Source organism: Carassius gibelio, chromosome A6 (assembly GCF_023724105.1).
Source record: "Carassius gibelio isolate Cgi1373 ecotype wild population from Czech Republic chromosome A6, carGib1.2-hapl.c, whole genome shotgun sequence".
In the NCBI taxonomy this organism is placed as follows: Eukaryota; Metazoa; Chordata; class Actinopteri; order Cypriniformes; family Cyprinidae; genus Carassius; species Carassius gibelio.
Window position 1 is genome coordinate 23,360,435 of NC_068376.1, and position 21,192 is coordinate 23,381,626.

The window sequence follows — 21,192 nt, forward strand, 5'->3', positions numbered from 1 at the left end:
GCGCTTCAAAAATTAAAAAACTATGTGCCTGAGGTACTTGTAACAGTGATTCCAGCGATCCTGAGAGGATAAGGCAATGGAATTTATTTTATTCTATTTCCTAAACCCAAACAAAACAGAGCAAAATGTCCCAAAGCATTCACCCCCAATCCCAATACAGACAAAAACATTACAGTAGTTTTCTGGTTGTCATACTCGCATTAAGTTGGAGTTTTTATCTTCTCATGCAGAATGTTAATGTCAACTTGTGCTTTAGCAAAGTATCTCTGGCTGAAACTAGCTATCATTAAAGTTAGTGAGTCTAAAACCTAAATAGTGCACTGTTCTCACATCTTTTACAGTGTACAGTTTCACTGTCTCTTCATATTAAACTGGTTAAATGTTAATTAATTTAACCATACCCTGCTGCGATACATGAACAGTGTTGGGCTTCTCCCATTTGCACTGTGATCTGTAAACCCTCACTTCCAATAAATACCCACAATATTTATTTTAAAATCTCTTATATATCCCTCCATGGTATGTTTAAATCCCACTTGAATGGTGGTCCTGCTGTGTCAAAAATCCGATAGGTCAATTCTGACAGCATATTTTCACTAGTGACTTGTAGCCAATTAGTCACAAGTACTTCTTTATTACATATATCAGGGGCAGATATATTGGACCGATATTTGTCTCTTTTGTTTGTATATCGGCATCGGCCGATTTCCTTGTTTAGTTGCGCCGATTTAAAGTCAGGCACGTCCGTGGACAGCCCTGTGTTATTGGTATGGTAGAAAATGCTGCTGCCATATGTGAAGGACCCCAATCCAAAACTTTTGTTTTGGAAGATTCAACAACAGGTAAGGCTTAAATTCTGATATTTCAAAGTCATATGGACATATATTTACTATATATTACTAGTAAAATATGACCTGTTGCTTCACTTTGTGAAAGAAAAAACAAATAGCATAGAACCGTCGGGAACTGGCATAATGCTACAACTAGTTAAAGATTCAGTTAACTTTAACTTTAAGGAGTGTAGTCATAAACTATCAGCAGCCTTCTTGCTAACATATTAGACCCAATGTTATAAGTTCTGTTTTATTTTTCCTGTATTGGAGTCAGAGAATTTCACTGTGCGTGGAGAAGGTGGCAGCTCTCACAAACACTACACAGCGTGATTGAGGGCTACGTTACTCTGCCCCGCTCAGACTGCACCATGCTCTGAGACACAGAACTGTCCTGGAGCAGCCCAAAACAGTGTATGAAATTTGTTCGGAAGCATGGTTTGATGCAGAAAATAGCCGGGTTTCCATCCAACTTATTTGCATTTAGGGATGTCAATTTTCATTTCCATGATCGATCGTCGTTAAAATTAATGTTCAATAATTTGTTTATTTAAATGTATATTTAAGTTTACATTTATGTTCCAACAAACTTGAAAAACTCTGCCTTGATAAACGCTGTAAAACTGTTATGTAAATGATTGACAGATTCAAGATTCAAGATGTCGGCCCTAAAAATCGGCAGCACATAGCGGCCATCGGCAGAGCCTGACCTCTAAACATCGGCATTTGTTATAGGAATATAGGCTATGTTTAAATTGCTTGCCATAAGTTGGCTCTCAATAGTCTAGACTCTAGAAGTATACTGAAACCTTCGCAAAGAGGTCACTCACATACACACTGGACGGACTCTACAAACCCACCTGTGCTCTCTGTTCAGCGCAATGCGCAATGGCTTAATAAAGTGTCATCTGAGCGCACGCCCAAGACAGAAGAGGGATCGCGCGAAGAAAGAGAGCACCTGTGCGACGTCACTCCGCCCTACTTAGAACTCTACGAGCGATTTGTACTTCCTCAAACAGTTCAATCACTAAAGCAAGCAGGCGTCTCAGAGAAGAGTCTGCTTCTTCCGGAGGAGAGGTAAGTTAGCAGCGCCTATTTGTGTTTTAGTTGTTTATTTTGTAATGTTGCTTGGTCGTGACCGAACTTTGGTAATGTTGCGGAGTGTTTCACTTATTCTCTGTTGCTGTTTTTTTTCTTTTTTTCCGACTGATGCGCTGAACGGATTCGAGCGAAGTGGAGGCAGTCTGTGTTTTTGGATAGGCTACTTAAGACTTCAGTCCTTCTCCTCCTCGATGTTTTATATGACTTTCTGTTTTCAAAAAAAAAAAAAAAAGGGCGCAGTTTCACACCGCACTCTTGTGTACGCTGCTGTCTAATGGACCTTGAGAGAATCGGTGCTTTCACACTTTGTCTTACTAGACAACACTTCTCCGTAATTGAAAAGGGAACAGAGATTACGTCTCAAGACCTAGTGACCTACCTAGATAGAACTTGATACATTACAGACGAGTTCGCAGTCAGCTGGTGCTACTAAAAAATTGCTGCACGCGCCTGTGAAGTGCAAAGTCTAGGTAATTTGTTACACAGAACTGTAACAAAAAAACATTATTGATGAATTTTAAAATGTTGTTCATAGTCCAGAAGTAACAATAGTTTGTGACATTTAGGTTGTCTAAAATATCGAGGACACGGTCCTCTGAAATATATCAATAATTATTGATCTAATACACAAAACAGATGTAGCGCTGTTCTATTTGAGATGACTAAGTGTTTGTGTGTGTGTGTGTGTTTGTGTATTGGGGCATGGTGGAAATGGTTGTTACATTTTTACAGTAATTATGTGCTGCTTTAGTTGTTGTCGGCGGTTTCTAGACAGATTTCAGTTAATTTCCTTCAATATTAAATATCCATCACTACACTAGCATGTGACTGACGTGATAACTCTCTGCAGTGGAGACACACATCCTGCTGTGGTCGAACCGTTTACACCATACTCTACTCTTTCATTCTTTTCAAGGGTGTCGATAGTTCCTTCCTGTCCTTTACATTAGATGTTGAGTGTATGACTCTGGACATGAGTGATGAAACCTTCTGCTCCTTTTGACATCAGTGTTAGGCTAACTGTTAACTCACCGAACTGAAAGACCCCAGAATTGTTGTGCAATAGTTGTGTATTGCATGCACTTTAAAGCTTTAAAATTTCAGTAATGCAGTCGCTAAGGACTAACTGATCATTGCTAGGGTGTTCTGAGTGGTTTCTAGGTGGTTGATTACAGGTCAAATTAAGACACTCTGAAGTATTTATGATTTAAATTCCTAATATGCAAATCCAAATATGTAACACACCTCAATGTCCTTAAGTTGAACCATTTGAGATTTCTGTTGCACTAACAGTGCAAGATCAGTTACACCAGGGGTCTGCAACCTTTTTCGGCATGACATGCAATTTTTCTGGTTAACCACTGTGCCAACATCCAACCCCACCCCTCCCCCCTTTTTAGTGCATTCTGTATTTATTCAGTAAATACACATTTTTAAATGATATGAGAAAAAAACAATAGGCCTATCTGATTTTCTTGCAAGTAGTTGCTGAAGATTTTTTCATAATTTTTTTTAAACCTTTCGAAAGTTTCTTGAATAACAGATATATAGTGTGACCATACTGAACACCACTGTTTGTGTGTGTGACAGGGCCAATGCATTTAAACCATTCAGTTTGATCACCATTCTATATTAATGCGCAGCTTTAATTGATGCATGCACGCAAACACACATACACAGACACCACTCGCACACAGATATCTGATAAGCTCATGAACTTTATGTCAGCATTGCCATGTGACCAAATCCACCACAACTTTTTAATCTATACTGAATCGCTACATTATATTTCTCAGCAAGGGGGGGGGGGGGATTGGGGGGTAAAACTGCTGTTTTAGTAACTAAACTCCTTTTCATAGTTTGCAAACGGATGCAAACAATTTACACACCTCTCTCTCGCTCTCAAAATGGCCACATTTAAGAAAAAAAGTTGTTTGCATTAATCGATATAGTGGTTGGTCATTTAAATTTCTGTCGTAAAACATATCGTTACTAATTGACTAATATTAAATTATTTGCAGTTTAATCTTACCTCGCTCTTTAGTCTCTTTAAAGGGATAGTTCACCTAAAAACATAGAGTACCCCCAGGTCATCCAAGGTGACACTTGGGGCTTTTCCACTGCATGGCATGGTACGGAACAGTTCGGTATGGTTCACTTGTGGGGGGTTTTCCACTGGTTCACTTTTGGGGGGTTTCTTTATTAGTACCACCTCGGCTGAGGTTCCCGGTGAACCTTACTGTTACCAAAACATGACGTGTAAACTGAGACACAAACACAACAGAACCCCTAGATTTAAAATCAGCACAGCCAGCGAAGGATAGAACACAACTGTTTTGAACAAGCACCTTTTTTAACAACCAAAAAATGGCCGTTTTGTGGTCTGTTGAGGAAGTACAGACGTTCCTCTCATTGATATCAGAGGATCGGATCCAGCGAGCGATTGACGGGGGCAATACGGAGTATTTACACGAGTTGCGGCAATAGAGGCGGTGCAATAATAACGCCATGTAAATAATCCCGCCTCTCTAAAGCGGTACTAAACAGCAGTGGAAATACAAGCCAAGTTGTACCACACAGTTGAAAAGCGGCATTTGTTTCTTTACTATAACACAAACGAAGATTTTTAACACAAACCATTACAGTCTTTCAGTCTTATAATGGAAGTGAATGGGAATCACGGCTAAAACATACAATAAGACTAATTTACATACAAAAACAAAACCAAATTAAGCCCTGCGCCTTGTGATGATACATTGATGTGTAAAGGCACCAAATGATTGGTCTGTGAAAGAAACTGAACCGTATTTGTATTTGTATTATACCGTAAACCGTATTTGAACCGTATATTGTTTTTTTTTTTTTTTTACCTCTGATTCACACAATGTCTGTACTGTTAGAACTGTTAAAACTCTCCTGAGCACGTTCTCAGCAGCAGGCATGTGAGGCCACCTCACGGGTCTTCATGCTCTGCTTCTGTGAAAAGTAAAGCCCGCCTACTTTGATTTGATTGGCCATCTCAGTCATTTTGACATTGACAAGCGCTGTTAGACTGCTGAGGCTTTAATCTGAAGTGCCTAGTATGTGCAGCGGATGCGCACCCATCCGTAGACTAGTGCAAGTTAATTCTCACACTTTCTCACACCCATAACAGGGTGTGTGACTATGAGAAGTTATTACCTCAAAATGTACGACAGTATGCAGTTTTCCCTATTGCTCGCGTGCCATCAATTACTTTGTGTGCCACGTGCCAACATCACTTTGTTGGATTTACTCATCCTCAAGTAGTTACAAATCTCTATGACTTTTTTTTCCTCTGCGGAACATAGGAAAAAATATTTTAAAGAATGTTGCACACCAGTTTGTTTCGGTAAGAAATACAAAGTCAATGGAAAACAAAACAAAAGAAAATCTTTCATGTTTGGGACTACATGACGTTGAGTAAATGACAATTTTCATTTCTGGGTGGACTATTCCTATATAAAACAAACCACTAATCCGAAGTATGTGCAATAGCACTAGTGATGCTTACCTAACAAGGCCATGCACACACAGACACACACTTCCTACACCCTTGTAATTGTGTGTCAGCTTTTATCATGGCTAATGAGTACAAACATTCTCTTAACACTCATTTTAACTTATTATGCTCAAGAAAGCACATGGAGCCTATTAATCACACCTGCCTACCCAACACCCTTGCAATCTCTCTCCTTCTCTCTATCGCTCTTATTTTCGTGCTTAAACTAACACCGGTCCACAGGCTCTTCTAGACTTTTTTTTTGCTGAATTTGGTTGAACAGGATTCATTATACATGTGTGATCATCCAGAGAGACTCTGACTGATGTGACATGGATTGTTTTTGAATTCGATTTGTACTCTGCTGCAAGCTTATGTTATTGACACAAACCTCCACAACACAACTGATTTGCTAGCTCTTACACACACACACACACACACACACACACACACACACACATACACATTTTGGGCTTCCATGTTTTATGTGGACATTGGGATAATGGTTTTTATACTGTACAAACTCTATTTTCTATCCCCTTACCCTAAACCTACCCCTCACAAGACACTTTCTGCATTACAGTTTGAGAAAAACTTAATTCTGTATTGATTTCTAAGCTTGTTTCCTCATGGGGACCACAAAATGTCCCCACAAGGACAAGGGTATTTTGGATATTGTCCCCATCTTTGTAGGGACATTTTGTACCCATAATGTAAGGTATACCTGAACTACACACACACACACACACAAGCAGAGATGTAGGTTTACGAATGAGATGCTGCAATGTGTTTGGACATTTCAGACATGGTTTCAGACATGTTTCGACAAGTGCGCTTCATAATTGAAGTAAAGCAGAAGTGTGTTTCTGTGTGTGTATGTATGGGTGTGTTCAAATATCTCTCTCCCTGTCTTTCTTAGTATTACACACTCCGTAGTAATACAGTTTAAATAGTCACTGCAACACAACAAACAAGTTTGTTATGAAGCTTCTGTGTTCCAGTCACAGCCTGAGTCATTTCATTGTCTTTCAACAGAAGTGGGTGGAGTCTTGATGTTACACAGGACTGATCAATTTCAGCCCCATAACCTATAAACCTCATCTGGGTCATGTTCCAAATGTTCTGATCCACCATTATAAAGTATGATAATGTAATAGAAATAAACACGATGTACTCATAGGGTAATGCTATGGCTAGGGACGCTTTTTCTGCTTAGTTCTGTGCCATGAATGAGAATTAAAACAAGGAACCTTTGCATTGAAATATATTTGTATTTAATCTTAGTCATTGGGTGTGTATTTAAAGAGCTTTTCAGTTACAAACCTTGTTCAGTTGAAAATTTTGATAAGTAAATATTGTGCATAATTTAATTTAAAATTTCTAAATTGAATTTCTTCAAAAATGTAGTTGTAGTAACTCAATAAATTTGTCTTGTTAACTTTGGAAATGTCTAGTTCCCAGCATGCTTAGCATAGAACTGGATAAGGAGAGTAAGTGTTGAAATTAAGTATTATTTTATGTGTTTTTAGTGAGTTTCAGTTATGTTGAAGTTTTTGTGGTTTCCATAGTGCCGAAGAGTAGACCACATGAATGTAAGCACTATATTGACTCTATTAGCAACCACTGTGGTAATGCCAGTGACAACCTCTTACTTGTTCATTAAATACACATGCTAAATAAGTAAAATTAAGCAAGTGCTATGATCGCTGTGGATTTGAATTGAAAAAAGATCATATAAATTGGTTTCAGGCCCACAAATCCATTAAAACGTTAATATTTTGAGTAATTAACTTAAAAATACATACATTACAAATTAAGTCAGTGTTGCTCTAACTCAGTGTAGTTTGCTGGTTGAACTTAATTTCATTAGAAATTGTGATAGTTTTTGTCATTTGAAATGTTTTTTTTTTAGGTAATATATTTTTTTAGTGTGTAGTTTAACCAGTTACCTTTTAGGTTTACCACACTTTAACACACAGACAACTTACATACACTAAATGTGTCACTTAATATGGAATCTAAGTCTTTGGAAATAGATTTTGATATAGAACGTTTAGAAGTTGCATAACCGTAATCTTCAGAAATCAAAACTTTAACTTAATTCCTAAAACACCTTCTGATGTTCTGACGCCTGCATTAACAAATAATTGTCTCTTTGGTACATAACTTGCTCCACCGATTCAATGTGAGGTAATAAAAAGGAAGTATTGTTCTTTTAATTCTAAACAGTGGTAATACTAATGAGAAGAGTTCAGTTGTGATGATACATAGCACCTGCCAGTCTACATTCCTTTTTGATGAATCCCAGTGTTAGAAACTGCAGCTCAAGTGTTTTTATTTCAAGGTCACTGGTCATGTCACTCTGATCATTTCAGCAAGACTAAACAATTTCCTCTGCATGCACATGCAGTTAATAAAGCAGTTTAATGTTTTTTTCTGTATTGCTGTATGCAGTGATGCTGCTGTACTCAGCATATCAAAACATCAGAATTTTGCTTGTCTGTATCTTTTTTTTTAGGCTGTGTTTGAATGTCTGCCATGGCCCCTTTCCTGAGGATTGCCTTTAATTCCTATGATCTTGGCACATTCTCGCCAACGGCTGAGACGCCATTCTGTGCCATCAAAATGAAAGAAGCTCTCAGCACTGGTGAGTAAATGTGTCTATGTGGTTGTGCGTGTCTGTGTGTGTAATGGGTTTCAAGTACATGGCTATGTTTGGAATGCCTGCCATGCTTCTTGTGCTGATTATAATATAATTTTTCTATCTGATTAATGTATCAAAGCTGGCAAGACTTAACTTAGTTAAATCAAAAATGTCCACCTTTCCTTTTTTAAGAACGAGGAAAAACATTGATCCAGAAGAAGCCCACCATGTATCCTGCTTGGCGATCCACATTTGATGCACATATTTATGAGGGACGTGTCATACAAATCCTACTCATGAGAACCGCAGAGGAACCTTTAGCTGAAGTGACTGTGGGTGTGTCTGTGTTGGCAGAAAGATGCAAGAAGGCAAATGGACGTGCAGAGTTTTGGGTTTGTGATGACATGGTTATGTGTATACATTTGTATTTATATGTCAGTGTTTGCACTTTTACAGGTAATATTATAGTCTTGCTTCATTTTCAGGTTGATTTGCAGCCTTCAGGGAAGGTTATGATGTCTGTACAGTTCTTTTTGGAAGATTCAAATACAGGTAAGACTCGATCATACTCTCACTTAAACACTCTTTCTCTCTTACTGTACAGTGATTTAATGTTCACAGAAAGGGTTTTTCCAAAACTGAGCTAAAAGTCTCATTAACTTGAGACTGGATTGGGACTCTCATAAAAATGTCATTTCAATAAAAACATGGTAGATTTAAATACAGATATTCATATTATGCTCAACCAGTTTAGTACATCCACCCTAAGTTAATGTGTTTTTTTAACCTCAGTGCTACCCTTGAGCTCCTTCTCAATAGACACTGCAACCCCTGCTTGATTCTAACCTGTTATCATTAGCAGTGGGAGGGGTCATTCTTATCTGATCATATGTATGGGCATGTGTGAATTCATTTGGACTCACTTTAAAGTTCTGTGCTCAGGAATGTCTCCGCTGAACATGTTAGAACAGCTTGTCCCTGCATTACACTGTCAAACATTCTGTCTGTCTCTTCTCTTCCGTTTCAGTGTTTTCAGAATACAAAATGTTCAACTGCAGATTTGCAAAATGTGTAAAATTAGATTAACATTCAAAAGTTGTGGTCCTTGAGAAATCATTCTGATATGCTGATTAGTTTCTAAAGCAAAATTTTGTATTACTTTCACATTTGTAAACCGTTGAGCTGCTTAATATTTTTACAGAAATATATTTTTTTAGGATTCTTAAAAGAACCGCATTTATTTGATATTCAAATATTTTTTACAATGTTAAAGTCTTTACTTACACGTTTGATTTATTGCATACTTGCTGAATAAAATAATTCCTTTAAAAAAAATCTTACTGGCCCCAAAAATTTTAACGGTAGTGTAATTAATCAATCAATCAACTAGTCGGTTAATCAGTTTTAAAGAAACCCTTTACAGTACATTAAGGCTGGTTGTGGATACTCTTGAGCACAGTCAGGTGTGTTTCTTAGGGGACATTTACATGAGATGCTTGTTCATAACAGCTAGACAAAATGTAATACAGTGGATTGGTAAAAATTTGGTCAAAAAATGTATCAGGAAATGAATAAATGCATAATATTTAATATATGTATGTAAAAGTATTATTAATTAAATTGTTTTCAGGACATAAAGATTTCATTAAATTATTGTCAAAAGGTTTCCTGTTATGAACTTGATTCTTCTCTCCTGTTGAATTTTTTTCCCTTCATCTTTCAGACTTTCGTAAGTCAGTAGTGTTGGAAGAGGAGGCACCAACTCTCAATCGCCGTCGTGGAGCAATCAAACAGGCGAAGATTCACGTAATCAAAAACCATGAGTTCATTGCCACCTTCTTCAGACAGCCTACCTTCTGCTCTGTCTGCAGAGAATTTGTTTGGTCAGTCCTGATTGTTCAGTTGTAAGATTTAAGTACTTCGTAACTCAGGCGTACTTACAATTTTGTCTTTTGTTGCCCAGGGGTCTTAACAAGCAAGGTTACAAGTGTAGACGTAAGTATATTTTGATGTTATCCTAAATACTTCTCCACTTATATCTGCAGTTTGTTTTAGTAGGAATGTGCCCTAAATGAGAGAATACGTGAATAGATTGCTTCCCATTGTTCAGTGTTTAACTTGTATGAAGCTTTTGAATGTTTTATTCAGAATATAGCAACACTATGAAAGCACATCCTGTCCCAATGCCTGAACCCCCCTTAAATGTATTTTTTTCTCCACCAGAATGCAATGCAGTTATCCACAAGAAGTGTATTGATAAAATTATTGGAAGGTGCACGGGCACTGCAACCAACAGTAGAGAAACTATGGTATGTTTTGTATTGTATCATTTTATTTTATTGTGCAATGGTTATTTAAAGTTTTTGTGTGCCTACAGTTTCAGAAGGAACGTTTTAAGATTGACATGCCACATCGCTTTAAGACCTACAACTACATGAGCCCCACCTTTTGTGACCATTGTGGTAGTCTGCTGTGGGGTCTTGTCAAACAGGGCCTCAAATGTGAGGGTGCGTATACTATGTGTGGAGGAGGATGTGTATGTATTGAAAAGGCCCGAAATTAACTGCTAGCCATCATTCGTTTATATTGAGGTTTCAGGCATTTTAATAATTAGAAATACTTAAAATGACCAGCCCACTAGTCAGTAACTTTATAAATGAGCTAGTTGTAATTTCTTGGAAAAAAGGCACTTTTGTTATTTGATGCTAGTCTTAATGTTGGACCCTGATTATGTGTTTGCAATCACCTCTTCTCTTTCAGACTGCTCCATGAATGTCCATCATAAGTGCCAGACCAAAGTTGCCAACCTGTGTGGCATCAACCAGAAACTACTGGCGGAGGCTCTTACCCAAGTCTCAAGTGTAAATATTAATGTTTGCACAAGGTTGCACAAAGTTACGAGGCACTTAACATACTGTTTCAATATATTAATGCTGTTATGTTTTTAAGTGGTGTGTTTTTGTTGTCACAGAAATCCACCAAGCGACCTGAAAGCAACTCGCAGAGCAACCCCCAGGATCTTGGTGTTTACCAGGATTTTAATAAAAGTCCTGATGATAAAAGTAAGTATGATTGGTGGTTACTAATTGTGAGAATTAAAAATAAGATTCTGATTTGACCTCAATTTAAAAAAACTATTTTTTTTTATTGTAGATGGGGCTCCTTATGGTCGTCTGTGGGAGGGTTCGAGTCCTCGTCCCCCCTCTCGAATCACTCACCAAACACGTATCACTACTGAGCATTTCGTTTTCCATAAAGTCCTGGGCAAGGGAAGCTTTGGCAAAGTAACAAACAACTTCTCTCTCCCTCAAACACATATTCATATACACTTGTGCTCAGGGTCACACATACTAACACACGTTCATCATCTTCCTGTTGTCAGGTGCTGTTGGCTGAACTAAGGGGCACTGGTGAATGGTTTGCTGTGAAGGCACTGAAGAAAGATGTGGTGTTGATGGATGATGATGTGGAGTGCACCATGGTAGAAAAACGAGTGCTGGCTCTCGCCTGGGAAAATCCATTTCTTACACACACATACTCCACTTTTCAGACCAAGGTACACCAGACATTTACTCAAAAAAACAGCCAGAAAATAGTAACACACAACTTTGTATGTATGCAGTTGTGCCAGTCACATTTATTAAATTATCACTGGGGCATTTTAAAACGTAAATTATTTTTCTCAATAAAATTCAAATTTTCTACTTCAAACATTCACATTCTAGTAAGGACCTTTTATATGGCACAGATCAAATTTTTTTTTATTATTCTTAAGACAGAATGGATGTAGTTTCAAAGCTAAACTTGACTACATCTTGATCTTAGCTCAGTAAAATAGGACAGAACATTAATATTAGATTTTCCAAGAAAGTATCAGAGTGGCTCAGTGGTCTTTGCTCATGATGTATGTAGGTGACCTGAATTCAATTCCTGACTCATGTGAAGTGACGTGTGACCAAGTATGGTGACACATTCTCGGAATTTGTGCTCTGCATTTAACTCATCCATGTGTGCACACACACAGTAGTGGACACGCACATCCAGAGCAGTAGGCAGCCATATTGATGCTGTGTACAGAAAGCATTTGGGGTTTTGTGCTTTGCTCAAGGGTCCCACTTCGGTCGTGGTGTTGAGGGTGGAAAAGAGTGCTATTTATTCACTCCCCCCACAGGTTTCTAAATCTTAGCAACAGTGCCAAACAATATATTAATGGAGAATGTCATTATTTGTTATAGTTACAAATAAAATTTAATTTGTTTATCTTTAACAGGAGCACTTATTCTTTGTGATGGAGTATCTGAATGGAGGAGACTTGATGTTTCACATACAGGAAAAGGGGCGTTTTGATCTGTACAGAGCCACGTATGTCATCCATATGCAAATAAAATAGTTTCAGTAATAGAAAAATATAGTTAAACCCTTGATTTAAAGGGAAAGTTCACCCAAAAATGAAAATTCTGTCATCATTTACTCACACTCATGTCGTTCCAAGCCTGTATGAGTTGCTTTCTTAATTTTGATTGCTGGTAATGAAACAGTTGGTGGTTCCCATTGACTTCCATAGTATTTATTTTCCTACTATGGAAGTCAGCGGGAACCACCAACTGTTTAATTACCAGCTATTTTTTAAATATATTCTTTTATCTTCATCATAAGAAAGCAACTCATGCAGGTTTGGAACGACATGAGGGTGAGTAAATGATGACAGATTTTTCATTTTTGGGTGAGCTATCGCTTTAATGGGCATTATAAATGGCACCAAAGTAATTGTTCTGAATGGAATTCTTCTGCCAGGTTCTATGCAGCCGAAATAGTGTGTGGCCTGCAGTTTCTTCATTCCAAAGGCATCATTTATAGGTACACAACTGTTTTAGTAAATACTCCACTCAGAATTCATAGAAAGGCTTTCTGGATAATTTTAACTATTGCTCTCTCCCTTTTTTTTGCCAGGGATATCAAGCTGGATAATGTGATGTTAGATGGAGAAGGCCATATAAAAATAGCTGATTTTGGAATGTGTAAGGAGAATGTGTTTGGGGACAATCGGGCCACAACCTTCTGTGGAACTCCAGATTATATCGCTCCTGAGGTATGAAACCCACTTTGATGTTGGTTCACTCTCAGGCCGTAATGTCCTGGTATTGACCCGATGTGTTTGTGTGTGGGAAATCACAGATTCTGTTGGGTCAGCAGTACTCCTTCTCAGTAGACTGGTGGTCATTTGGCGTGTTGGTGTATGAAATGCTGATTGGTCAGTCTCCTTTCCATGGTGATGATGAGGACGAGCTGTTTGAATCAATCCGAATGGACACACCTAATTATCCCCGCTGGATGACAGTGGATACGAGAGACATGCTTGAAAAGGTACACATGCCCAAATACACATTTACAAACATTACACACATTTAAATGTCTGCAATAACACATTACATCTGTACACAGCTGTTTGAGCGTGACCCATCACGCCGTTTAGGGATTGTGGGTAATATACGAGGCCACCTATTCTTCAAGACTGTCAACTGGTCTGCTTTAGAAAGGAGAGAAGTTGAGCCCCCCTTCAAACCAAAAGTGGTATGTTTTCCCTCTCATATCCAATTCTCTTCTTTTTTGTCTTTGTTTCCACATTATTAAAAAAAATGTATTTAATTGCAGAAAGCTCCAAATGACTGCAGTAACTTTGACCGGGAGTTTTTGAGTGAGAAACCCCGTCTCTCACACTGTGAGAAAGGTCTGATTGATTCCATGGACCAAAGCGCTTTTGCTGGGTTCTCGTTCATTAACCCAAAAATGGAGAAATTTCTACAAAAGTGACACATTTCCATTGTAGTCCAAAGGAAAAAGCTCTATTATGTGCATGAGAATGTAGTATTGAGCCAGTTCATTGCTCCAACCAAACCAATCATGAGCACTCCCCCAACTCTTCCTTTAAAATGACTGAACTATAACCTTCTATGACACGATAGGCCCTTTGTAACCCAACATATATTTTGAGCCTTCTCATGGTGCATCAGTGAGATTGCAGTCTTGTTGCATTTTAGGGTGCCCCGATCTCAATGCAATTTTTAACTTGTCCTCTCAAAGTTAGGATGTCTAAAAATAATTTTGCTGGGCTTGTACAAACTTGACAGTTGAATGCAGGGAGTGTGCTGTTAGCTCTGTTTGGGGAAAGAGCAATTCAAAAAAAGTGTACAAAAACAAATTAGGTCAGATATTATATACAAGTGTTGTTTAAATCAATATGTGCATGCTACAGTCATAGATTATGTTGTGCATTTCTGCTGTGATGTGGGTAATTATGTTTGAACAAGGGATTGACCTGAATTTGTGTTGAATGTGTGCTTTGTAAGTCTTGTGTGTATATATTGTATTTTAAGTAGTTTGAAAACAATTTGTATATCTGGTACATAAACATAGCTATCTTAAGCTCAGAGAGTCATCAGTTTTTGTATGTTGTTGCATTATAAGGTGTTTTTATAAAATGTACTTAAGAGACCACATGATTAAATGCTGTACATGACTCTGATTTAAAATTAGAAACTTCACATGGTCCAATAAACATTTTGATGGTGAAAAAAAATGACTTGGACTAAGATTTATTTTTACTGTCAGATTTTGTTTTAAGAAAGTCACTGGCCTTTTAGGTTTGTAGTATTATTTATACACCTAAGAGGGAAATCATACAAGTGCTGGTCATATAATTAGAATATCATCAAAAAGTGAAACTTGTATATTATATTAATTCATTACACACAGACTGATATTTCAAATGTTGATTTCTTTTAATTTTGATGATTATAACAGACAATTAAAGAAAATCCCAAATTCAGTATCTCAGAAAATTAGAATATAACTTAAGACCAATACAAAGAAAGGATTTTTAGAAATCTTGGCCAACTAAAAAGTATAAAAATTAAAAGTATGAGCACAGCATTCAATACTTAGTTGTGGCTCCTTTTGCCTGAATTACTGCAGCAATGCGGCGTGGCATGGAGTCGATCAGGTGTTATGAGAGCCCAGGATGCTCTGATCGTGGCCTTCAGCTCTTATGCATTGTTAGGTCTGGTATATCGCATCTTCCTTTTCACAATACCCCATAGATTTTCTATTGTGTTAAGGTCATGAGAGTTTATCCCTATTGCTTGTACACTTTTTTTCTACCACATCTTTTCCTTCCCTTCGCCACTCTATTAATGTGCTTGGACACAGAGCTCTGTAAACAGCCAGTCTATTTTGCAATGACCTTTTTGTGTCTTGCCCTTCTTGTGCAAGGTGTCAATGGTCGTCTTTTGGACAACTGTCAAGTCAGCAGTCTTCCCCATGATTGTGTAGCTTACAGAACAAGACTGAGAGACCATTTAAAGGCTTTGCAGGTGTTTTGAGTTAATTAGCTGATTAGAGTGTGGCACCAGGTGTCTTCAATATTGAACCTTTTCACAATATTCTAATTTTCTGAGATACTGAATTTGGGATTTTCCTTAGTTGTCAGTTATAAACATCAAAATTAAAAGAAATAAACATTTGAAATATATCAGTCTCTGTGTAATGAATTAATATAATATACAAGTTACACTTTTTGAATGGAATTAGTGAAATAAATCAACATTTTGATGATGTTCTAACTATACGACCAGCACCTGTATGTCAGTATAATAATTTTACTAAAAAGATTAACTGAAAAAATGATTTCTGACCTTTTGGACAGAGGTTCACATAGTCAATGTCACACATTTGCTTATTTAATTAGTGATCTGGAAATGGGTTTCTTTGTACCTTGATAAGTGTCTTTCCTCATATTTATTATAACAGTGTTCATTTAATTATACGTCTAATATTAATTAAAACTGATATAATTGTATTTTTTTCTCAGAAAACTAGTCAATATCCAGTCCAGAGGTGATGATTTTAGTTGTGCCGTAGCGCCCTCTACAGTAATGTGGTTCAAACAATCAAACATGTCTCAGTAATTCAAAATAGTATGCATACACATATTGAATATTATGTAGTAATTTCATGTATTTTTGTTGTGTATGTGCTATTAGTACAGTTAATTAATCTGGTTATAAATCTTGGAGTAATTACACAAACAAAAAGTCTAAATAAATAGCCTATGCATTCATGTATACATGGGAATAAAAGTCTAAAGCAGGGGTTCTCAAAGTCTACATTCAAAGGTCCAAATCTGAATTTTCAACAATGAGAAAGGTCCGGAACTATTGGTCATTACAAAACTTGTTTTTGATCAACATGTATTACAAATTAACATTCATTTTATGAAAAAATAAGGTGGCTGCATTCAAAATACATGAATAACGTGCAAAAGTGGCAAAACAATTAATTTAAGGGTCTGGATTTTTCTTAACAAAACACCACAAAAGTAACACAGGGCTCCAGACTAACTTTTTACACTAGGAGCACAGTGGCCCCCAACTGAAAATTTTAGGGGCACAACCAGAAAATTTAGGGGCGCACACCGTAAATCAACATGCTAACCAAATCTACTAATTTCCACTGTATTACTAATAAATACTTTAATAATAGATGCAGAAAATACAATGTGCCGTTTCAAATTCAGTGTCACATTTTATTCTGCACTTTTGAAGATGCAACAAGGTAAACTGACAGCACCATCGCTGTCATGACAGTACAAATAGTAAACAAAATTCCATACACTCAGAATAAAAAATGTGCATAGTAAAAAAGTTTGTGTGCATGCTTTATCGTTGTTGTATGTTTCGTTAAGTTTTAAGCCATTCTTCCTTTGAAGGTCGAGCTGGCTTTTGTATTTGGTGAAAAGTAGTTCTAATAATTATAGTACCTCAGCCATCTGAATTCTTACAGCCAGTCTTCTCGAAAATGGTGAGTGTGGACCAGGGCCGGCCCTGACCAATTTGCAAGATTTTACCTGGCGCCTCATGCATATATATATATACACACACACACACACACACACACACACACACACACACACACACATTACAGCAGAACTGTTTCCAACACTCATAATAAATCATCATATTAGAATGATTTCTAAAGGATCATGTGATAGACTGGATGTCACATGTGACACTGAAGAATGGAGTAATGATGCTGAAAATTCAGCTTTGCATCACAGAAATAAATGATAATTTAAAGTATAATAAATTCAAAACAAATTATTTTAAGTTGTATAATATAACACAATATTACATTTTTTCTGTATTTTTGATCAAATAAATGCAGGCTTGATGAGCAGAAGAAACTTCTTTCAAAAACATTAAAAATAGTAATGTTTCCAAACTTTTGGCCTGTACTGTATCCCCCCAAAACTGTAGAGTAAAAAAAAAAAAAAAAAAAGTGATAATAAAAAATGCGTCTTAAAACTGATTGTACAAAATCACAGTCTGGGGACTCAGATCTCAGAACAACTGCTAACATTAAGTTTAAGGTAAAAATAACTGCCATGAAATTATAGTATCTTCTTACTCCTATGCAATAAATTGCTATTTCACTACATCTCTTTACCTCTGTCTTTATCCTCTTCTCTTCTTTTTGGCACTGTATCTATCGCAGACTATGCTCATTTATAATGTGTCATGTAAATTCGGCCTTCCGTCACAATCAGGAAACTTTCACCGTGTCTAGAACTGGCGCGAGCTGCCAGGCCCGTTTCTACGAGCTGTGTGTTAACAAAAGCAGTGCTGTATACATTGGATGCGGCGTCGGGCACGCTACACAACAAATTACCAACAACTGATCGTGCTCGCACTCTGTTTCTGACACACTTCAAGCACTCGATGGGCGGGGGAAGATTGAAGAGCCGGATTTTTTTTTTTTTTTTTGCTTTATTTGGAAGTGTTTTGAATTAATGGTTTTTAAATAGTAGCCTATTATAAAAAAAAAAAAAAAAAAAAAAAATCACTCGTTCACTCATTCTGGCGCCCCTATGGATGAGTGGCGCCCTTAGCATTTGCCTATACCACGGGCCGGCCCTGGTGCGGACTTTTTTAGCCACACCAACCTCTGACTCTGAATCATCATCTGACGGTGACACTATGCTCTGGCACTGGTACACTAGCCGCAGGTCGGAAGAACGAATCAATAGTTCGCTTGCTCATAGCTCAGACGCACGCACATATCAGGTTGTGATGATATTTGTCTCGGTTTCCTTCCCACAGATGTTTACGACCGCTCAATTATCTCTAGGCCCCTCCCCCTCCACACATTTTAGCCACTTACAGTGGCCATTCCCTATTCTTCTCACACGCATTTGCCGCCTCACAGACAGGCATCACTCAATGAGACGCGAGTGTGTGCAAGTGTGTGTGTGTGTTTGCGTGCGTGCGTGTGCAAATCTACTGGTCGCACATGTGCGACTGGATGTAAAATTCAGTCGCACACTCTCAAAATTTGGTCGCAAAATGCGACCATTTGGTCGCAGTCTGGAGCCCTGTAACATGGTGCAAAATACAGAGCAGTTTAATGTGAGAAATGGCACTGTCTGTCTCCCATCAGCTGCCGTGGCACAAAAGGTGTGGTTGCTAGACGGAGAAACTGGCCTAAATGTTCATTAGTCAAGCTGCGGTGTGAGTTCTTTACAGCATTCATTGCTGAGAATGCAGACTCACACCGATAGGTTGACCCAAACATGGTTAGAACACAGATGACTACTTTCTGTAGATTGGGGAAATTTTCAGCTGTGACCATTTTAGTCCAAATAGCTCTGTCTTGCTGTGTCACAGCTCTGTTTTGTTTCATAATGCCGTTTGACGTTTCCACTCACAACTCCAACTGTCTCGTTACAAACAAACAGAATGGCTTCGAGCTGGTTTGGAGCAAAATAAACGCATACCTCTCTGTCCAATCATCTTTGAAAACTCTATTTTCTTGGTCAACTTTTCTTTTCCTGGACAATGACATCCTCCACGACCATTCAAACGCTTATATTACTGAGGTGAGGTGAGGTGAGGTGAAGTGAAGTGAAGTGAAGTGAAGTGACGCGTCGCGCGACTCGCGCCCAATTACGTCAAACGTTTACACTCACTGGATGTCATGGCAACTGAATCACGGAGGAAAACTTTCAATATATCGCCTTCGCTTTAATTGCGGAACATCTCCAAAAATACATAAAACACTAAACAAATGATTTTGACATGCGTTTACTAAAGTAGGAAATCCAGACTTTTAATCCCTTACACACAATTACTGCTGTTAAAATATGAAATGGAGGCGGTCCGGATTGAATTCTCTCCGGGTCCGGATCCGGACCGGAGTCCGGACTTTGAGAAGCGCTGACTTTTAGCTTTACTAAAGCTACACTGAAAACCGAGCATCTATATACAGGTCCTTCTCAAAAAAAAATAGCATATTGTGATAAAGTTCATTATTTTCCATAATGTAATGATAAAAATTAAACTATTTTAGATTCATTGCACACCAACTGAAATATTTCAGGTCTTTTATTGTTTTAATACTGATGATTTTGGCATACAGCTCATGAAAACCCAAAATTCCTATCTAAAAAAATTAGCATATCATGAAAAGGTTCTCTAAACGAGCTATTAACCTAATCATCTGAATCAACTAATTAACTCTGAACATCTGCAAAAGATTCATGAGGCTTTTAAAAACTCCCAGCCTAGTTCATTACTCAAAACCGCAATCATGGGTAAGACTGCCGACCAGAAGGCCATCATTGACACCCTCAAGCGAGAGGGTAAGACACAGAAAGAAATTTCTGAACGAATAGACTGTTCCCAGAGTGCTGTATCAAGGCACCTCAGTGGGAAGTCTGTGGGAAGGAAAAAGTGTGGCAAAAAACGCTGCACAACGAGAAGAGGTGACAAGACCCTGAGGAAGATTTTGAGAAGGACCGATTCCAGACCTTGGGGGACCTGCGGAAGCAGTGGACTGAGTCTGGAGTAGAAACATCCAGAGCCACCGTGCAGAGGCGTGTGCAGGAAATGGGCTACAGAGAAGCAGCACTGGACTGTTGCTCAGTGGTCCAAAGTACCTTTTTCGGATGAAAGCAAATTTTGCATGTCATTCGGAAATCAAGGTGCCAGAGTTTGGAGGAAGACTGGGGAGAGTCCAGTGTCAAGTGCCCACAGTCAGTGATGGTCTGGGGTGCCAAGTCAGCTGCTGGTGTTGGTCCACTGTGTTTTATCAAGGGCAGGGTCAATGCAGCTAGCTATCAGGAGATTTTGGAGCACTTCATGCTTCCATCTGCTGAAAAGCTTTATGAAGAGATGAGGTGATGAAGATTTCGATTTTCAGCACGACCTGGCACCTGCTCACAGTGCCGAAACCACTGGTAAATGGTTTACTGACTATGGTATTACTGTGCTCAATTGGCCTGCCAACTCTCCTGACCTGAACCCCATAGAGAATCTGTGGGATATTGTGAAGAGAAAGTTGCAAGACGCAAGACCCAACACTCTGGATGAGCTTAAGGCTGCTATCGAAGCATCGAAGCATCCTGGGCCTCCATCCAGTGCCACAGGCTGATTGCCTCCATGCCACACTGCATTGAAGCAGTCATTTCTGCAAAAGGATTCCCGACCAAGTATTGAGTGCATAACTGAACATAATTATTTGAAGGTTGACTTTTTTTGTATTAAAAACACTTTTCTTTTATTGGTCGGATGAAATATGCTAATTTTTTGAGATAGGAATTTAGGGTTTTCATGAGATGTATGCCAAAATCATCAGTATTAAAACAATAAAAGACCTGAAATATTTCGGTTGGTGTGCAATGAATCTAAAATATATGAAAGTTTAATTTTTATCATTACATTATGGAAAATAATGAACTTTATCACAATATGCTAATTTTTTTTAGAAGAACCTGTAGAATTAAACAGAAAATGATAGGATTTCAAACAAACAAAGGACAAAAAAAGACATACACTCAATCCAATCCAAATTTCTGATATTAATATGTTAACTTTTAATTAAATACTGGATGATTAACTTTTTTTATTTCATTGTTCAAAATACATTCAGAGCCTGTCTACGGAGAGCCTTCCCACTCCCTATTAAGTCCTATTGTACCGAATTTTGGTTGCAGTACCACCAGATATCCACTGGGGGCGATCGCCATGAGTGCAAAATGAATGGGA

General features: G+C 38.0%; 1 protein-coding gene across 3 annotated transcripts; it reads left to right on the forward strand.

The window, feature by feature from the left end:
* Positions 1 to 821: 821 nt before the first annotated feature.
* On the forward strand, positions 822 to 14,672 carry LOC128015769 (protein kinase C delta type-like). 3 transcript variants are annotated; one of them, XM_052599877.1, is made up of 18 exons: positions 822 to 842; positions 7,970 to 8,098; positions 8,288 to 8,487; positions 8,581 to 8,647; positions 9,819 to 9,978; positions 10,059 to 10,090; positions 10,319 to 10,404; positions 10,473 to 10,602; positions 10,856 to 10,956; positions 11,067 to 11,157; positions 11,249 to 11,379; positions 11,478 to 11,651; positions 12,366 to 12,457; positions 12,890 to 12,952; positions 13,046 to 13,184; positions 13,271 to 13,459; positions 13,538 to 13,666; positions 13,748 to 14,672. In XM_052599877.1, exons 2-18 carry the CDS (start codon positions 7,981 to 7,983, stop codon positions 13,904 to 13,906), a joined length of 2,061 nt encoding a protein of 686 aa, XP_052455837.1. In that variant the 5' UTR covers positions 822 to 842; positions 7,970 to 7,980; the 3' UTR covers positions 13,907 to 14,672. The 3 variants fall into 3 exon arrangements, with proteins under 3 accessions (XP_052455837.1, XP_052455838.1, XP_052455836.1); XM_052599878.1 differs by lacking the exon at positions 822 to 842 and adding an exon at positions 1,539 to 1,907; XM_052599876.1 differs by lacking the exon at positions 822 to 842 and adding an exon at positions 6,506 to 6,556.
* Positions 14,673 to 21,192: the final 6,520 nt, after the last annotated feature.